Raw genomic sequence first — 20,775 nt, 5'->3', positions numbered from 1 at the left:
TGGCCTCTGCTGGTACCTGCAAATACATGGGGTAAACACACACACACACACACACACACACACACACACACACACACACACACACACACACACACACACTTTCTCTCTCTCTCTCACTCTCTCTCTCTCCTTCTCTCTCATTTGTAAAAATAGCTAAATAAATCTTTTTGAAAAACCAGCATTGTTTTTCACTTATGCTTAAAATACATACAAATGCTGAAAGAAGTTAACAGAGTGTCAACTCAAAGCCACATACAGAGCTCAGGATGCACTGTGATGTTAGAGAAAGGAAAAGCACTCGCCCCTGTGGCAACTGTATGTACTTTGGCTCTGACCTCTTTCCGGTTCTTTGTCCATTACTATCTTGTAGAAATAGAAGCCATAGATGAAGGTCCGCCATGCTTCACCAGATGCATGCGTTATGAGCTGCTCTTCCAGCATTTTCTAGGAAAGACAATAAAAACCTGAAATTCCTGCAGCTGACATCTCAGAGGCAGCCCATGCTTGTACATAGCAGTCAAGGTAGTTGAGTGACTGGAGAACTGAGTTCACCTGAAGTCCCCATCAGACATTGTGCTATGTGAAGCTGAATCTATTCTAAGTTATAAAATGTATGAATTTTATCAAACATTTTGAACATACAGAAACCATCCAAGTCGATAACCATCTAACTTCAATAAATTTAACATTCTGCTAGACAGTATGTTCCTATTTAGGGAGCAACTCCCAAGATCCTCAAAGGAAAACTAGTTGTGGTGCACACCCCTTAATCTCACTGGGGAGGTGGAGGCAGGGGGATGAGGGTTTCAAGGTCATCTTGGTTCAATGACAATCTAACAGAACTTTCAAATACCAGTGCTCCTGGTTAGTTCTTTTTTTCTTACCAGTGCTTCTTAAAACTATTCCACAAAACAGAAAGAAAAGATGTCACCAAATTATTTTATGGATTTTAATCCTGTGTTCAAGGATTAGAAGAATTAATATGAAAAGTACCTATCTAGCCAAAACCAATCCACAGAGTCAATGCAATTAAGTTCCAATGTCATTCTTCGCAAAAGTAGGAAAAAAATCTTAAAGTTCATATGGATGCATAGACAGCCAATGTAATCTTGAGCAAACAGAATGATGCTGGAGGGACCTCAGGTTATACTAGAGCACCTCACTGGCACACACAAAACACATGGATCAGTGAATACGGTGAAGAGCCACAACCACCTGACTTTTTGCAGACAGCTAAAAACACTCACCAAAGACAGTCTTCACCAAACAGTACTGGGAAACTTGTACCACCAATGTATATGAATGAGACTAGATTCCTATCTCCCACCTTGTACAAAAATCAACTCCCAATGAATCAAGACCCTTAATGCAAGACTTGGAACTCTGAATCTAGGCATAGGTGACTTGGAACTCTGAATCTGATCTAGGCATAGGTGAGGACTTCTTGAATAGGGCTCAGGAAATAATGGTAACAACTGACAACCAAGATACATGAGACTATAAGCTAATCTAAAAAGCCTTTGCACAGTTAAGAAACAAGGAGTAGAGATATCCTGCAGGCAAAGAAATGTGGTATATATACACCATGGAATTGTTTAATCCATAATAAATATCAACTTATATTGATTCAACTGGAGATAATAACATTAATTAAACCAACCACAAAAGAAACACTTTGTATTTTCTCTTGACTGAGGTTCTGACATCTTTTTTTCTTGTGTTTTTGTTTTGTTTTTTTTTTTTTTTTTTTTGAGACAGGGTTTCTCTGTGTAACCCTGGCTGTCCTGGAACTCACTCTGTAGACCAGGCTGGCCTCGAACTCAGAAATCCACCTGCCTCTGCCTCCCAAGTGCTGGGATTAAAGGCATGGGCCATCACTGCCCGGCTCAAGGTTCCGACATCTTATATAGTATGTAAAAATCATGCATGTATGTATGACATGAAAGTAGGAAGTGTCCTAGGGGAACAAAGGTGACTGACAGGAGAGTTAAGTGGGCAGAGGGGAGCAGTAGTGTGGATGGAGATATGCGAATGAAAATTTTTAAAAAGAAATGTGTAAGAAAAAAAAGTCCTTTGCACTGACCACACACAGATGATTCTTCAATCACCATTCCTTACACAATACATTTACATTTTACTTGGTTTTAAATAACCTAGAAGTGGTGTATAATATATGGGAGGGCCTAAACGGCCTATTGTAAATATAAGGAACTGGAGTGTTTGTAGATTTTGATACTGATGGTATATGTGGAATCATTCCTCAGATATCAAAGAATGACTGAACTGTTTTTAATTTATAAATTAGGCATAGTAAGATACTAATGATAATTCATAATAAAATGGAGCTATACTATATACCACATATGTTATAGTAAACATGATTTAAAACATTATTTCTAGGGGCTGGAGAGATGGCTCAGTGGTTAAGAGCACTGACTGCTCTTCCAGAGGTCCTGAGTTCAAAACCCAGCAACCACATGGTGGCTCACAACCATCTGTAATGAGATCTGATGCCCTCTTCTGGTGTGTCTGAAGACAGCTACAGTGTACTTATGTATAGTAAATAAATAAATCTTTAAAAAAAAACATTATTTCTGAAATGCTCCAGTAATATTTTTGAGTCAGTTTACCATGGTTAACTGAAAGTTTAGGTAATAACTGAGATAAGGAAACACTATGGGGGCTGGTGAGATGGCTCAGTGGGTAAGAGCACCCGACTGCTCTTCCGAAGGTCAGGAGTTCAAATCCCAGCAACCACATGGTGGCTCACAACCATCCGTAACGAGATCTGACTCCCTCTTCTGGAGTGTCTGAAGACAGCTACAGTGTACTTACATATAATAAATAAATAAATAAATCTTTAAAAAAAAAAAAAAAAAGGAAACACTATGACATGAATGTCTACTCATATTATTTAAAAAAAAAAATCATCTGGCATGTTGATGGATGCCTTTAACTCCAGCACAGAATGCCTAACTAAGGAGATAGATGCAGGTAGTTCTTTATGAGTTCTAGGACAGTGTGGTCTGCACAGTGAGTTCCAGGACAGCCAGGGCTAGAGACAGACTGTCTCAAAACAGAACAAAATGGGGGCTGGAGAGCTGTCTCAGTGGTTAAAAGCACAAACTTCTCTTCCAGTGGACTAGGGTTTAATTTTTACTAGCCACATGGTAACTAACAACTGCCCAGTTCCAGAGGGTCAGATGTCATCTCTGGCCTTCTCTGGCACCAGGCTTGCATGTGGTACATAAACACATATGCAAGCAAAATACTCAAGCACATAAAAAATTTTTAAAAAATATATACAACATAGGGCTAGAGAGTTGGTTCAGTGGTTAAGAGCACTTGCTGGTCTTGCAGAGGACCCCAGCTCAGTTCTCAGAACCCACGTGGTGGCTCAGCAGTACCCTTAACTCCAGTTTGAGGGAATTTAATTACACTAATCTAATCTGACATGCAGATTACTATGCACACATACACAAAACATTTATATATATAAGGACACAAAATGATGGATTCTCTTCAGTCCCTTTCTTTCTTCTCCCAGAGCTAAACAATAAAGTGGTGGTCTGAATGAGAATGGCCCCACGGGCTCATAGGTTTGAATACTTGCCCACGGCCCCACCCCCATTGGTAGAACTGTTTGGGAAGGATTAGGAGGTGTAGCTTTGTGGAGGACAGTGTGTCACTAGGGTAAGGGTTAGGGGTTTCAAAAGACTCATCACCAGTGTGCGCTCTGCCTCCTGCTTTGTTTGCAAGGAGCTCTCAGTTGTTTCTGGCACCAGACCTTCACTCAGGCATCATGGACTTTAAACTGGAACTATAAGCCCAATTTATCATTTCTTTTATTAAGTTGCCTTGTTCATAGCAATAGAAAAGTAACTAATACAAATAATATTCTCAAGCATGGTTATTTATTTATTTATTTATTTATTTATTTTTGGTTTTTCGAGACAGGGTTTCTCTGTGTAGCCCTGGCTGTCCTGGAACTCACTTTGTAGACCAGACTGGCCTTGAACTCAGAAATTCGCCTGCCTCTGCCTCCCGAGTGCTGGGATTAAAGGCGTGTGCCATCACTGCCCTGCTCAAGCTTGCTTTTTAAATTAAAAATTTTGTTTTGTTTTATGTGTTTTACAGATGTATTTATAGTTTATGTACTGGGTCCTCTGGAGCTGGATTTACAGGTGGTTGCAAGCTACCTGATATGGGAACCAAACTCTGGTCCTCTGGATAAGCAATAAGCACTCTTGACCAATGAGCCATCTCCCTTTAGCCCTAAGATTTATTTATTTTATGTTGTGTGTACATATATGTCTGGGTAAATGTTTCAAGTATGTATTTTTAGAGGTTTTATGTAGATATGTATTGACATGAGAATGAAATTTTATAGTATTTTAAATTTAAATAGAGGTGTGATACTTGGATTCTTTTATCACCTTGTTTTTGCTGATATCACACTTCTCACATTTATCTACATTGCTATGTCCACCTCCAGCTCATTTCCCTTAAACTGATATAACAGCATGCCATTCTATCAATAGGGAAGCAGTAATCTCAAGGAGATAGGAGTTTATCAGGGAAAAGCTATGCAAAATAGTATGTCAAAACCTTCAAAGAGCGAAACAACGGTATTCTTATTCAAATTAGTTATTAAATTTACCACGCAGTGATGAAAAGATAGCTGTTCAACAACTATCCTGCAGAGCGCAGTATGGACAAGACAGTGTGAACCAGCTCAGCCAACCTGACCTTATGCACGCTTTTGCTTTGTTCACTCAACAGTAAGCTCAACTTGGCAATATTAATCTCCTCAGTGCCTACTATGCACCAAGCAACACGCAAGTCTTGGGGCTATGGAAATGAGCACTACGATGAGGCCCTGTAGGGCACAAGATACAGGAGATGAAGACACTGCTTAGTCTGGTGCCTTTGTACTACTATGTGACAATGCCTCTGATGGACAGCCTGGAATTCAGCCTTGGGATTTGGATATACAGGCATTATTAGGGTAAAACTGGGCTTGGGGCTGGGGACCATTCCCTGAAAAGTCTTTCACAGATATTTATCTGAGGGACAAGAACAAGACTTTGTCCAGACTATTTCAGTTCAGACAATAAATTCTGGCAAACTTTAAAGCCAAAGCACGTGCATGCATGCACGCACACATATACACACACACCTGTTTATGTATTTCTAAGACAGGTCTCACTATATAGAACGGGATGGCTTCTAACTTATGAACTTATGATCCTCCTGCATCCACTTCCTCAGCGCTGTTGGGGACTTGTGCTACCACCTCTAACACTAAGGTTTTCAAAGTGTATTCAAAGGCAGACCCAGCCTCTCATCAACTCCAGATACGTATTATGTCTGGTAAAAACAGATCCTCATCTCAGCTTGCAAATCTCATTACCGGAATGGGTGACTCGTTCCGTGACAGACCGTGATCACAAGGACCTGAGCAGACAAACCCCGCCTTGTGGTCTCACCTGCATGATGTCTATGCCCATCGCCTGCGTCTGGACCCCCTCCACGTTGTTCATCAACCAGTGTACGACCTCAGCACTGATGAAGCAGCACGGTGAAAGGCCCTTCTGTTCAGACAGCAGCTGGACTCCTGTCCTGGATTCCAATGAGTGAGCAGGGAATATATGCCCAGTGGCCAGAAGGAAAGAGAAAAGGTGGGAAGTGAGGGCTCCAAGGGAGGGTTTATATATAACTCCTAGACTAAGAGAAACCCCCATGGCATGATAGAAGAACTAAGAAGGGAGGGGATATTTAGACCAAACTTTTTCTGTCAGTATTACATTAGGTACTTCTCATGAGAATTTAATTATTGCATTAATCATGTGTGTAAAAACTCAAGCTGTTCAGTACAGGAAGGTGCCTGTCACCAAACCTGACAACTTAAGTTCAGTTTCTGATAGGCACATCTGGAGGGAGAGGATCAAATCCTATAGGTTGTCTTTTGACTGCCATACGTAACGAGCATACCAGCACCCACATATGTGCATGCCCTCTAGCTACCAACAAATAAGTAAAATGTAATCTTTAAAAATTCATTGTAGCTGGGTGGTGGTGGAGCATACCTTTAATCCCAGCACTTGGCGGGCAGAGGCAGGTGGATCTCTGTGAGTTTGATGCCAGCCTGGTCTACAGTGTGAGCTCTAGGACAGCCAGGACCACACAAATAAACCCTATCTAAAATTAAAAAAACAACAAAAAACCCAAAAACAAACAAACAAACAAACAAAAACCACCACCACCACCAACAACAACAAAAAACCCCTCTCATTTTATAACTGAGGTGCAGAGGCTCTGGGAGGTCAGGTGATTTGCCTGTATCTCACCACTGGTAAGCAGTAGAGTAAGGTATAACTCTACCTACCCGCCCACAGCACCACGGCAAGTCTCCCTCTGCCCTTGCTTTCTAAATGTGCCCCGTCACTTACGAGGGATGCTTCATGGCTTCCAGAATCTCCACCAGGGTAGAAGACGATGTTAGAGAGCTTGCTACATGCTGCTGAGAGCTGTAACACAGAGCAGAACAGAACCTGACACACATGCCATGAATGGGCTTCAGTTTCAGTGCTGAGGACTGAACCCACGTCCTTACACAGTTTAAAAAGGCAAAGGAACCTAAGCACAGCAAGCACCCTTACAAAGCACTTCCCTCTTTAATCACTTTGCTCTTTCATTTTTATTCTTTTATTTGTGTGCTTGCCTATGGAAGTCAGAGGAAGGCTTTGCATTCGCTGAAGCTGAAGTTACAGGCAGCTGTGAACTAGGGGCTCATGTCCTTTGAAGAGCATGGCAGCTTATGCACTGAGACACATCTCTAGCTCCATTAACAAGTATGCTTCCTAGAAATCTTAGGCTTTTACTTGATGGCCTCTCACATGTTACATATCCTTGACCAATCAAAGAGTGCTGTGTGATAATTTTAGGTGAGTGCTTACTGGACAGAGTCTTGAAATTATCACTAAGCACTAAAGATCACCCTAATCTTTATTTATTTATTTTTTTAATCTGAAAAGGGGTCAGTGCTATTCATGACTTTCAGGGTGTTGTGGGGCTAACATGTAAACCAAGGTACAAGACTAACATGTGTGCTGCCTAAAGTGGTAGCCAACGCTAAAGCAAGTCAAACTAGCTAAGGGAGCTGATAGGTCCAAGAGGCAGGAAGCTTCAGAATCCAGATCTGCATTCAAGTAAGTCACATTCCAAAGTCCTGATCTCCCTACCACTTGCTGCCAAGTGCTGCCTAGGTGTGACAGTGATTTAAACATGCTTAAAGCTGCTGAGGTGGCACATGCCTGTAATCCCAGCACTCAGGAGGCTGAGTTGGGAGGATCATGAATTTGACATCAATTTAGGCTACTTGGAAAGGCCTATTACAGAGATGGGGGTGAGGCAATCTGAAACAAAAGAGAGAGGGGGAGAGGGAGGGAGGGAGGGAGGGAGAGAGAGAGAGAGAGGAAGAGAGAGAGAGAGAGAGAGAGAGGGAGAGATATATTAATACTCAGCAGCTGTTGGAAATCCCTCAGACTTTCCCTTTCTCCTATTCCAATCTTCTGAGTACCTATTTGCAAAGGGGGGTTGTGGGGCGTTTCAGGACTCGATGCAGTATTTCACAACTTCAAGCTATAGATTAATCCCCAGCACTACAACAAAAACCTAAAACCAGAATTTCGTAGTTAGAAAAGGCCTTCAAAAACCTTTGAGGAAAACTTCCTTCTCATCCTGAGTCTGAGTTCAAGTGTGTAGTCAAGAAACGGCCTTCTAGTCACCAACACCTTCAAAGGCAGACAACCCAGCCTTTCCAAATGCAGCTGTATCCGTTGCTACCAAGTCCTTACCATGAAATGGAATGTACACTGTGTAATTTTCAGTCATGAGTCCTGCTCTCGCCTACCACATCATTTCTGGTCTTCTTACCTTGTGGTTTGAAAAAAAAAAAAAAAAGGTCCCATAGGCTTATAAGACTGGACTATTAGGAGGAGTGGCCTTGTTTTAGTAGGTGTGGCCTTGCTGGGGGGAGTGAGTGGAGGAAGTCATTGGTGGTAGGCTCTGCGGTCTTAGAAGCTCAAGCAAGGTCTAATGGCTCACTGTTTCTCCCTGCTGGCCTGTGGATCTGGCTAGAGAACTCTTAGCTCCTTCTCCAGCACCATGTTCACCTCTGTGCTGTCATGTTCTGGCCATGATGATAATAGACTAAATTCTGAACTGTAAGCTAGTCCCAATTAAATGTTTTCCTTTATAAGAGTTGCTGTGGTCATGGTGTCTTCACAGCAATGAAACCCTAACTAGGACACACCTCCAGCCTCCTGAAGTTCCTTTCTTCCAAAGGCAGAAAAATCCTGCTTCTCTGCCCTCTTGAGCAGCGAGGCAGCACAAGGACGTACTCTCCTCGTGCACACTCTGCAGCTGCTCCAATCTCCTCCATAGCTGGGTATGGTGAGGACTTGGGCCAGAGAGAAGTTAGAGGAGAAACGCTAGGCCTGAACAAACATCCCCTCTACTAGCCAAAACGAAGTGGTGCAGTGGTGGATGCAGAGAGGCAAAGTCAGTGCACAGTTTATGATGTAAGGAAATGCAGTGACTGCCAACAGGGACCAGCTTGTGAGTATCCAAGAGCAGCGGCTCTCCTCAGGGAGAGATGTGTAAGAGTCAAGTTTCTCAGATCATATAGCCAAGACCTGCTTAGTCAGCACAGTAACAGTAAGAACAAACTAAGTACAACTGCTATAAAGCAAACACAGCCAAGAAAAAAAAAAAAGTTCTCAAAACTGACAACTTTGGTATAATAATAAAAAAAAAACCAAAAAAAACCAAAAAACAAAAAAACCCTGACAACTTTGTGGAGTTGGTTATTTAATTCTCCCTTTGCATAGGTCCCAGGGTCACATTTAAGGCAGTGGGCTTGCAAGGCAAAGCATCTTTACACACTGGGCCATCCCATCAACTGGGACATTGTGGCATACACCTTCAATCCCAGTAACATTCAGGAGGCAAAGGCAGGTGGATCTTTGTGAGTCTGAGGCCAGCCTGATCTACAGAGTGAGTTCCAGATAGCCAGAAACTCTGCTTAAAAGGAAAAGAAGAAGAAGCATGGTCGCTTACTAAGCAAATGAGGCATAGGTAGCGCCTTCTCTGGCTTCTGAGAAACAGGGAAAGCCTCATGTGTGCAGTGTGTGCCTGACTCACTACTAGTGCAGCTCCTTAGCGACTTGCACTTGTGCACAGCATCAGGAACAGAACTGACGAGATGCCTCATACTTTCTACATCTCTGAGAGAACAAAGATCCAGATCCTCCACCCACCGCTTGGTTGTGAGGACTGATTCCTTCAGGGTCTCACATATGACCTTGTAGCAGATAGACCATGGCGAGAAGCTTTGAACTCCCAACTGCTATGCCTTTGGTTAAAGTTTCCCCCATCCAATGAGAATGTCAGTTTGGTTATTCTGTAGCTCACCTGTAGTCACCAGAGTTTGCAGAGGGAAAGGCCTGTTCTATGTTCTGGGAGTTCCCAAAGGTCTGGTTGTTGCCTCTATCCATGGGCTGGCCTGTGCTGACCCCTAAACTGGTGCTGTCTAACACCAGAGGAGCTGTTTGGTCCACAGATGCCTGCAGAAAGGTAACAAGTTAGTACATGGATCCAAAATTAACCAAAAGGAAACAGTAAATAAGCTATTCTGGTTTACGAAGTCAACAGACATTTTATACATATTCATGCACGTACAGTGAAGCTACTTACACATAGGGTTTTTCCATTCCTCCCATCCTCAGTCCCCACTGGTCCCTGAGGAAGAGCCAAGAGTCTAGAGTCCATACCCAGTCCTGGGTATACAACCTTGTCAGGGAAATTAAAGACTCACTTCCTCTAGACCAAGGCAGACAGAAGCCAGTCAGTCACAGTAACCCTAGACCACAGCCATCGCTTCAGCCCCAGACTCAAACCACAAGACTGGCACTGAAGGACACTCCGCAAAGTAGTGCACGAGGATCTCTCTGAGTTTGACGCTAGCCTGGTCTATATAGAGAGTTCCAGGTCAGCAAGAGCTACATAGTGTGACGCTGTCTCAAAAAAAGAAAGAACATAGAAGTCAGGATCTTAAGAGATCAAGAGGAGGAAAAAGAAATTTGGAGCAGACAAATGGGTTGGTATCCCAGGAGGCGCCTTCCATCTACTATGACTCAGCCTTCCACCCCAAGCCTTTCCAGTACCTGTCAGTGACACATTCAGCTTTCTGACAGTTCAAACTTCAGAGGCATCTCTAAGTGTTCTCCTCTAGCTTCACTGGCCAGTCCTCTAGCCTCCCCCTGGGAAATTTGCATGCCACAGGTCACGAGCTCCCTCCATCTGGGAAGGCTGGAACAGGAGCCATTAATATTTGCTACATCTCCCTAAAATCCAACTCCAACCTAGTTACCCTGTTACTCTGAAATCCTGCACATCTGTGAGCCAGCACACCATGAACATCCGTCTGACTTGTGATCTCCACACACACCAGCCACGCACCAAGTCTACCCTTCCAGTCTAGTAACTTTCTTTGTACAGTATTATGAGTTTGTTGTCCTGTGGTTCCTTATTTCACTAGCTAAAATCGCACCTCAACAGGTCTTCATGGGTCTCAACCCTCCTCATGCTCTGGCCCTCTAATACAGTTCCACATGCTGTGATGACCACCCTCAACCACAAGATTATTTTCATTGCTACTTCATGACTGTAATTTTGCTACTGTTGTGAATTGCAATGTAAATATCTGGTAGGCAGGATATCTGATATCTGACCCCCACAAAAGGGTTGTTTGACCCCTAAAGGGGGCAAGGCCCACAAGTCACCTTAATGCTTCCTGATTATCTCCACACTGGCTTCCAAGTAGTAGACTTCACTGCTGAAGCAACTGCTCAGAAAGTAGTCTGCTTGTCTCATCTCATTTAAGGCAGGACTATGCCCCATTCACCTAAATCCCTGCAGCATCACTAGTGGTCACCTCTCAGACCAAATATTTACAAAGAATGGCTAAGCCTTTCAGAGCACTTCTAAAAACCAATTAAAGCCTCAATGTACAGTTCTTAAATAAATCCTCCAGACAGAGCCTTCTCTTATATCAGATATTTTGTTACATGATGTAAATATCTATTTCTAAAACTGGACTTGTCATCTCAGCACTACTGCCACTTGGGATCAAATGAATCTTTGTCACAGAGTGGCCTGTGCACTGCTCCAATCCCACACATTAGATGTCAATAATACTACCCACAGATGTGTTAAAAATGTTTCTAGATATTATCAACTGTCCCATAAGATAAAAAATTGCCCCGGCTCTAATAGAACCACTGTGCTTTCCCATGGCAAAGTTCAATGATTTAAAAAAACAAAACAAAACAAGCCAAGAACCACATAGGCTTCAATGGGTGCCATCAACACCCAGAGAAGTAGAACAAGAGGCAGCTGCAGTAACCAGTCACCATCTGGGGCTTTGGAACAAGCCAACATCTTTCAGATACTAAACATGTTGGGCTACAGCTCTGTTGCAACTATTCAACTCTTCACAAGAATATTGAAGCAGCCATTTGTGAGTGAAAAACCAAAACCAACCAACCAACCTAAGAAAGCAAAGAAACAAAATGAGCTGGGTGTGGTGAGCACATGCAATCCCATCACTTGGAAGGCAGAGATGGGGATCAAGAGTTCAATACCATCCTTGGCTACATGGTAAGTTCCAGGAGAGACTGCATGGGCTACATAAGACAATGTCTCAAAACAAAAACAAAGAAACACCAGAGAAAAGAGGAGGGGTATGTGCGCCTGTGCGCACGCATGTGCGTTTCTGTCCCATAAAATTTTATTTAAAAGAGCAAAATGTTGGGCCAGGTTTGCCCCATGAATGTCTGACTTCTGCTCTGTATCACACACACCTACCTTTTATGGACGAACATTTTGTTCAGATCCTAACACCAGAAAATGCTGTTCTCCTGAAAATACTATTGTCTTTTTTTGTCTGACCACTCTGATTCTTAAGATGATGTTTCCCATACTTTGACTACAGGAAGCTTAGAGCTGAAATTAGCACAAAATTCTAGCTACTTTACAAGGTCTTACCCTACATGGGTTTGTTCCCCATCCCCTTGGGTGGAAAGCCCTTGGATTTCCGTCATAGGCACATAAATATGGAGGGAAGAAGGAAGCACTAGTTAGACTTAGTGGGTTATTACAAAAGAAAGGGCTGGTCAGTGGTGGCCCACACCTTTATTCCCAGCACTCAGAGCTAGAGGCAGGCAGATCTCTGAATTTGGGGTCAGCCTAGTCTACAGAGCAAGTTCCACGACAGCCAGGGCTACAGAGTAAAGCCCTACAGAGTGAAGCATTCCACTCCCCCTCAAAAGACTTCCAAGTGAAACTGTGAGGGAGATAAAGGGTGAAGGAGAGGGCAAAAGGTTGTGAAAATATGTGTAAGTAAAGCCAGGTGTGGTGGGGCAAACCTTTAATCCCAGCATTTAGACGCAGATGCAGATGGATCTCTGTGAGTTCAAGGTGGCCTGGTCTACAGAGAGAGTTCTAGAGCAGCCAGAGTTTTATACAGAGGCCCAGTCTCAAAACCAACAACAAATAAGACAGATAAGTTAAAAATTCGACCCTTACAAAGTCCTTATGCAATCTTTCTCGATACAATTAAATTGCATACTTTTGTTCTTTTTATTTTTGTTTTTATAAATATACAAGCCCTTTTGACATGAATTTTCTAACATACAGTGGAGTAAGAAGGCTACTTTCCAATCTTGGCTTTGGCACTATGCCAAGGTGCTTTAGTATGAACTACGCTTTAGAGCTAATTGTGTTTTAGAATCCATTTCTTCATCTATGGAATTTGTTTCTTGGAGGTAATGGTGTCTTTACACCAAAGGGTGGCTAAAAGTACTGAAGCTGAATTACGACAATTTAATGCACATTTGCCTGTTACTCTTTGGTAATTTCATATATGAATATAGCATATTTAAACCACAGCCATTCGCCCTCCCCTTCATGGACGATCAAATCTCTTAAAATAAACAACATAGCATTTATGTATAACCTATACAGATCATCTTGCATACATCATTCAAATGCTCAACCTTCTGACATTTCAACACAACACCGTCACCTACAAAGTCAAACACTAGAATCACACAGTCCAGCTACATAACAGAACACAGAATTTTTAAAAATTAAAGAAATCTCCTAATGTTTCAAATTTATGATTCTGTATTAGGATGTACTCACAGCTGTCCTGTAGCGCATATAGCCCACAGGCTGCAGGTTGGACACACTTGCATGACTTTAAATCATCTCTAACTGACTTGTAACACCTAATATACAAAACAGCTATGAGAGCAGCTGTTACACTATACTGTTTGGAGAATAATAAGCTACAGGAAAAAAGTCTGTACATGTTCAGAATAGACATAAGTTTTCTTTCCCAATATTTTTGATCCACGGTTGATTATGGATGGATGTAGAGGGCCAATTATACTAATTCTAATCAAGGCTGATGTTACAGTACACTGATCACCTATATAGCATCATGCTGTTCATTTACATATACAAGATTAGAGGTGTGTTAATTTCTAAATATATAGATATTTCTTATTGTTTATAATGACTAACAAAGAGCTTATTTGCACTATGATCAGAAATGTGCTTGCTATGATCTCATTCCCTTGTAATTTGTTGAAAATATTTGTTGTTTCTAAATTTCAAAATGATAATGAAGATTAGATTTTACAACATCAGGAGAGACAAACACCTCTCATTCAATGGATAGAGTGGAATCACTACTTCTTCTATGAAACTGACCTCTATTTACTATTCCCAGCTGTAGAAACTTGTCCACCTTTCCAGGTTATTACAAAGATTGTGTTTATAAAGCACTGGCAAGGTGTAGCTCAGTGAGTTGCTTTTCTGACTTTCACTAAATAAGGACTCCTTGACTTCTCTCATGGAGCCTTACAAGCCCCATTCTCCTTAGCCAGATCCACTGTGCATAAACCCTGTTCATTCTTTCTGATCTCTGTAACTACTTCTCTACAGCTCAGTCAATTTCATATAATACTTAGAAGCCTCCATAAGGAGCAGGGAGCCCTATTTGCCTTCAAAGAGCAGTCAAAACAATAATTATTAATGCTAATTATAGAGTGGATCTTGAGTCAAGCCTTGTGGGCCATGGGCTTAAATCCCAGTTCTCTGTACTGTAGAAGGCAACTTCTTTGTCCTTTGTTTCTCCACTTATAAAACTGGAATAACCATTTACTTAACTGCTAGATTATGTTCTAAGGTGAAATGAGAGCATGTGCTAGGCATGTGGTAAGTAAGAATTGTAAGGCCTGGAAAGCCCTCAATGACTTCATCCCAAGCTTTCATTTGACAAATAAATGAAGCCCAGAAAGCAAGCAAGCTGCTCAGGACCACACACCATTAGCCTATGATATAGCTCATGCCTATTTATAAATGATGGTGTTTTTATTCCACACCACTTCCTGCCATACTGTTTTAAATTTATCTTGGCTGTATGAAGAGGAGAAAAATAAGTGTTCAGTCCTTAAATATACACATTTCATGATGCTTATAAAATTTAAAAGGGCAGATGCTGCAGTGTGGCAACAATGAGAATCATGGCAACTGGTGAACCACACAAGCAGCAATGAGAAGCATTTGGTCCCGAGCTGGTGTGGCAGGCTGTCCTCTCACATAAATCTCTCTCATTCTCCTTTGCTGCTGTGAACACCAAGACACCTTAGAGACAAATCCAATTTCAGCTGCCCCTCAAATTTAGATTCAGTCCAATTTTATCTGCTCAGAGGTAAACAGAAGGCCAGCCTGAGCCTTCTGCCAACAGGATGGGCATGCACAAGCTGGAGTTTAGACTAACCTGAGGGTAGAAGGCAGATGATGCTGTGCGTGGGCTGCGGACAAACTCCATAAAGAAGGCCCCGTCCTGAAGTCAGAGGAGGAAGCAGCAGCAGCAGCAGGTGCAAGGAAGCCAAGAAATGGATTGTGTATGAGAGGAGAGGGGGATGAAAAATAAGTAAATAAATAAATGAAAACAAGGAGAGAAGAAGAAAAACCAGGATGTGAGGAAATGGGGTAGGGGTGGAACAGGGAGAAGGACTGACCCAAAAAGACACTATCCAAATGCAAAGCACGAGCAAGAAACCACATCTCAATCAGCAAAATAGCATCGGTGTGGGTAAAAGCACCAGAGCTGGAAGGCACAGCCAAAGTCTTGACTTGTGTATACCCATGGCTTGGATGCTTTGGACTTCCTTCAGACCTATGGCAAGGAAGAGGGACAGCCCCAGAGCAGTGTCGGGAACAGTGGGGTAAAGGCAGCAGTGGCATCTTGTCCTGTCTGGCTGGGTAACAGCCTTCTAGGAGAGAGACACTGGAGCCTAAGATTGCTTCTGCCTGTTAGTTACTAAATGTGGCAGCAAAGAATCAATGAAGAGAAAAGTCCTGTGTGATCTGTGTGATCTGTGTGTATGGGGGTGTTAGAGGCAGCAGTACCTGCTCATCTACAGCCTGGGTAATGAAATCAAGAAACTAAGACATAAAGTCATGTACATAAGCACTAATGCAATGGGCTTCCTGAAGCAACCACTCCTCTCTACTCAGGGCTGGGTTTAAATGCACATGTATTTGAAGCAAAAATTACAAATAGGAATTTCAAAGATGTTCTGGGGCTAGAGAGATGGCTCAGTGGTTAAGAGCACTGACTGCTCTTCCAGAGGTCCTGAGTTCAAATCCCAACAACCACATGATGGCTCACAACCATCTGTGATGAGATCTGATGCCCTCTTCTGGTGTGTCTGAAGACAGCTACAGTGTACTTGTATATAATAAATAAATAAATCTTTAAAAAAAAAAAAGAAAAACCCAAAGATGTCCTGATCCTTCATGCTTTGTACACATGACTGTCACTCAGTGCAGGAGTGGTAACTGATCAAGGTCTCTACTCTCTATCAGGTCTAGAAGTAAAACAACGGAGACATTTGGTGTTTCTTTTATCATCATGCCAGCATCTCCCAACAGCCAGTGCAGACTCCAGTAGCACACCCTGCAAAGGTGTGCATGACTGAAAATGCAGACCCATCATGGACACCTTAAGAGGTGCTGTCTCCAGGCATGCTAGCAGGGCATCTCATGGCATTTTTGCTTCTGAGTCTCTAATCTTGGAAGACAAACCCCAGCACCATGGCTTTCAGAGTCAGATGAGGACAGTGAGCATCCGGAAGAACAGCCTAGTTTGTCATCTCGAGTGCATTCCAACCTTCCTACAATTTCTCTACTTTCCCATCTTGTCTTTGGCTCCATCTCTACTCCTGAGAAATGACATATGTATAGAGGTCAGAAAAGGGCTGGTGGACATTAGTCCATCCCTGATCTAACAGCTGAAGCACTGATAATTCTGCGACCCATGTCACAGAAATGAGATCAAGGGTTTTTTTTGTTTTGTTTTATTTTATTTTGGTTTTGGCCAAAAGAAAAATCCTTTGTACAGACTCTCCTTGGGACCTAAAGCTATTCCTTTGAGCAGCTTAAAGAGTAGATCTGATCACTCTTTTATGATTTCAGACGGTTATAGAAGCACATATGCAGTCCCTTTATTTTGCCATGAAGTCTGAAATCCACATACAGTGTTGCTGATCTCTGCTCCACAGCCTCCACACTGCCTACTGTTTTGGTGGATACTTTTCTCATATTCTAATCCCTAGAGTATAATTCTAGTAATTGATATAAAAGTAATTAATCAGATCTGTACTCAAATAACTGCCATAAAGAACTTCATTAGCATTGTTTAGATTTGACATGCAGCCAGGCGGTGGTGGCGCACACCTTTAATCCCAGCACTTGGGAGGCAAAGGATTTCTGAGTTCCAGGCCAGCCTGGTCTACAGAGTGAGTTCCAGGACAGCCAGGGCCACACAGAGAAACCCTGTCTCGAAAAACCAAAAAAAAAAAGAAAAAAAAAGAAAAAAGATTTTGACATGCTGCAGATTAAATTCTACAGAATTGGTAATACCTGCCCCTACACTAGATTCTATGTAGTTCTGACTGTCCTGGAATTCGTTCTGTAGACCAGGATATCCTCCAACTCAGAGCTCTGCCTGCCTCTGCTTCCTGAGTGCTGGGGTTAAAGGCGTGCCCTACCACACCCAGCTAAAATTTAAGATGAGAAAACATTTGTATTTTTTTTTCCCCTGAGACAGGGTTTCTCTGTATAGCCCTGGCTGTCCTGGAACTCACTTTGTAGACCAGGCTGGCCTTGAACTCAGAAATCCGCCTGCCTCTGCCTCCTGGAGTGCTGGGATTAAAGGTGTGCGCCACCATGCCCGGCTCCATTTGCATTTTAAAAAAGCTCTCTGTTAGTATTGGGAATCAAACCCAAAGCCTTGAGTATATAAACTGGATGGTTCACCTCTAAGCCACATTCCTAGTATAAAGTTACTTTTAACATAGTATTTTAGGGACTGAGAGTTTAGTTCAGTTGTAGACTACTTGCCTAGCATGTAAAAAAAAGGCTTTGTTTGAATCCCTAAAACTTAAAAAACAAAAAAAAAAAAAAAACAAAAACTTGAAAAAAAATTCCATGGAAACTTTTATGATATGAGCAAAATTAATAAATATTAAATTAGATAAGGTACAGCCAAAATTATAAAAAATAAATGCCCAGACTCTCTTTCATCTCCCTGTAGTAAAAGCTCAGAGACCACAAAATCAGCTCACTATACAAACAAAATAATGTGTTTGAACTTCTCAGAAGACACGAAAGTCTGACTAGGGTTGTCTGCCATTCTGTTGTACTTGCTAGGCCTTATAAAGGCCTAAACTCTCAAAGGTTTGATTGCATTATTCTTTCCAAGTATTTCTCAGGAGTCTTCAAACAAGCAAGCAAACAAACAAAAAACAAAAACAAACGAAAACAAGGAATAGGAGCTCCATTATCAAAAAGGTACAGGCTTGTGTGGACGGTGCTTCAGGAACTTCCAATTCCACTCCAGTAGAGTGAATGGTTAACAGTGAAGAACAACTACATAGCAAACTGCAAAGCTCAAGTCAGATCTCAGTCTGTGCGGGTCACATGCTGCACCTGAATAGAAATCCACTCACTACCATCAGTAAGAAGGTTCCCTGGCGAAGGGGAAAAGAACCTAAAGAGGCTTTGAGGGAGACTGTCTAGAGCATCAGTACAGTTGATCCTGCACTCCTGGCTCTGGAGAGCACACAGGAAACAGTCCCCTGCTGGTGAGCCACCTTTACCTTGCGTGGGCTGTCCACATAGGTGGGAGTCATGGCAACACTGCTGTTCTCAGCTGGCTGAGTGGAGCTTTTTCCGTGCACAGTCGTCTGCTGTTCTCCTAGGCTCCTGAAGGAAGGAAAACACATGACTGCAGCTTGCTGAGAGACCAGAAGAGTCCATGTTTGCTTACATGAAGTCAGCACTGATGTTTCCACCTTTGAAACATGCTTCTCTCTGCCTTGCTTTTCCTTGATACCATTAAACTTTCCCCACCCCAAGACAGGGTTTCTCTGCCCAGGCAATTAAATTGTCATAAACAGCCTGCACAGTATATCATAAACTGGCCCAGTTAAGGAACATTCTAGGACTGGTGGGATGGCTCAGTGGGTAAAGGTGCTTGACACCAAGTCTACCAACTTGAGTTTGATCACTGAACCCACCTGGTGGAAGAAAAGAACTAAATTCTTTTTTTTTTTTTTTTTTTTAAAATTTTGTTTTTCAAGACAGGGTTTCTTTGTATAGCCCTGGCTGTCCTGGAACTCACTTTGTAGACCACGCTGGCTCAGTGATTAAAGCAACAGCTGTTCTTCAAGAAGAGCCAGGTTTAATTCCCAGCCCCCATATGGCGGCTTAAGTTCAGTCTCAGGGGATCAGTGCTTCTTCAGGCCTGCTCGCACACCAGGTGTGCACGGTGTAACACAGAAATATATGCAGATAAAGCACCCATACACATTAAAGAAAGGCTGACCAAGATGACCACTGGAGACTAAGAGTTTCAGGACAGTCTAAGTATCAGTGAGATCTCACTTGTCCAGCAAAAACAGCCTAAAAATCAGCACTATGGTAACATGCGGTATCTACTAACTAGGGGGGTAGGGGTGAGTTCTGTATACTTTAAAGGGATTTATGTTAATTTTCTGACATAATTATCTTCCCTCCTTCCCCAAGTCATAAAGTAAGAGTAATATAATTTTCTTATATCTCATCTTATCTCAAGTCTGATGTAGATTAATGCATAGCTACATGTTTGGTTTCCAATTTTTCCCCAACTAAAATTAACCAACTGCAGTATACCATAAATAATATAAAGATGTTTTAAAGTATATGGAAGATTTAAAAAAACAAAACAAAAACCTGATCATGGTAGCACAACCTATAATCAGCACTGGGGAGGCTGAGCCAGGAGGATCATGAGTTCAAGTCCAGCCTAAGATACATATCAAAAACAAAAGACAAGGGCTAGAGATACAGCTCAGGAGTGAAAGTCTTGCTGAGCCCGTGCGAGGCCATGTCATGTACTCAATCCCCAACACCTTGTTCCTCTGAGAATTAACTGTTGAAAGACCCCCGAAGGGAGACCCTCACTCAGACACTCAAGTCCCGGGACAGCCGCGTACCCAAGAAGACACTGAGACCATACATAAAATGTAGAAGGTAAGATTTAATAAAGTAGCAACATGAAAGCACACAGACCAGAGCTCTGGGGTTGAAATAAAGCAGCAACATGAAAGCACACAGACCAGAGCTCTGGGGTCGAAACTCATACACCTTTGCACAGGGTAGAGGAGTCTCGACGACCAGCCAAAATTTTTCACAGGCTTATATAGTAAAACTCAAAGGGGGGAGAACTGGGCAGGGAAAGTACAAGTTTACATCACTAGGGAGTTCTGCCAAGGGACAAGGGGTTCTGCCAAAGGATTCTACGTAACTAAGGAGTCATGTCCTATCAAGGAATCTACGTAACTAAGGAGTCATGTCCTATCAAGGAATCTACGTAACTAAGGAGTCATGTCCTATCAAGGAACCTACATAACTAAGGAGTCATGTCCTATCATTTGACAATGTACCCGGTTCATTTTGAGGTTGTTCTAGGAGGCCTTTATCTCAAAAATGTTTTTGGAACAGTTTTTAGTTGGGAGGGGTCGGGCTCTGGGGTGAAGAAGAGTTCAGTAAAAATTTTTATTCTTCACTGTCAATTCCTGTACATTGTTTTCAGATCTCATTCTATTATGTGGTAAGTTTGGAAAGACTCATACAGTTTTGCCACTGTGGTAATGTGAAGAGAATCTCTTCCAGTTATCTGTGAGGTGACTCACATCCCCATGTGGATATACTAATTCCCAGAAAACTGGGTCCTCTGCAAGAGCAGCCAGTGCTCTCAACTACCAAGCCATCCCTCCAGCCCCTTCAGGTTTTTTTTGAGACAGGGTCTCATGCAGCTCAGACTAGCCTTGAACTTTCTATGTCGATAAGCATGATCTAAAGCTCCCTGTCCTGCTTCTACACCCGCCCCTGCCCCCCCACCCCCGGAACTATAGGTGTGTGCTACCATGACTGGGTTGTTTGTTTGTTTTTTAATCTTCCATGTACTTTAAACTATCTTTACATTATTTATGATATCCAATATAATATAAATACTATATTATTACACAGCACTGTTTAGGGGATAAGAAAAAAGTCTATACATTTAATACAGACTTTATTTTTTTTAAA

At 42.3% G+C, this 20,775-nt stretch overlaps 1 protein-coding gene across 23 annotated transcripts in view; it reads right to left on the bottom strand.

Moving 5' to 3' along the window:
• Positions 1-20,775, bottom strand: part of Depdc5 (DEP domain containing 5) — a 130,588-nt gene that overhangs the window by 19,973 nt on the left and 89,840 nt on the right. For 18 of the 23 annotated variants that reach the window (XM_006503983.4, XM_006503980.3, XM_030254553.1 and 15 more), the window contains 6 exons: positions 18,303-18,408; positions 14,915-14,980; positions 9,478-9,629; positions 6,453-6,530; positions 5,490-5,622; positions 336-444 (listed from right to left, as the gene is read on the bottom strand). In XM_006503983.4, coding sequence (XP_006504046.1) covers positions 336-444; positions 5,490-5,622; positions 6,453-6,530; positions 9,478-9,629; positions 14,915-14,980; positions 18,303-18,408 — 644 coding nt within the window. Of the gene's footprint in view, positions 1-335; positions 445-5,489; positions 5,623-6,452; positions 6,531-9,477; positions 9,630-9,651; positions 9,805-14,914; positions 14,981-17,960; positions 18,133-18,302; positions 18,409-20,775 lie in introns of those variants that run through there. The other 5 variants (XM_006503985.3, XM_006503987.3, NM_001360014.1 and 2 more) reach the window with 3 other exon arrangements.

The sequence above is a fragment of the Mus musculus genome, chromosome 5, assembly GCF_000001635.26.
Source record: "Mus musculus strain C57BL/6J chromosome 5, GRCm38.p6 C57BL/6J".
Classification (NCBI taxonomy): domain Eukaryota; kingdom Metazoa; phylum Chordata; class Mammalia; order Rodentia; family Muridae; genus Mus; species Mus musculus.
This window is presented reverse-complemented; position numbering and strand designations above follow the sequence as displayed.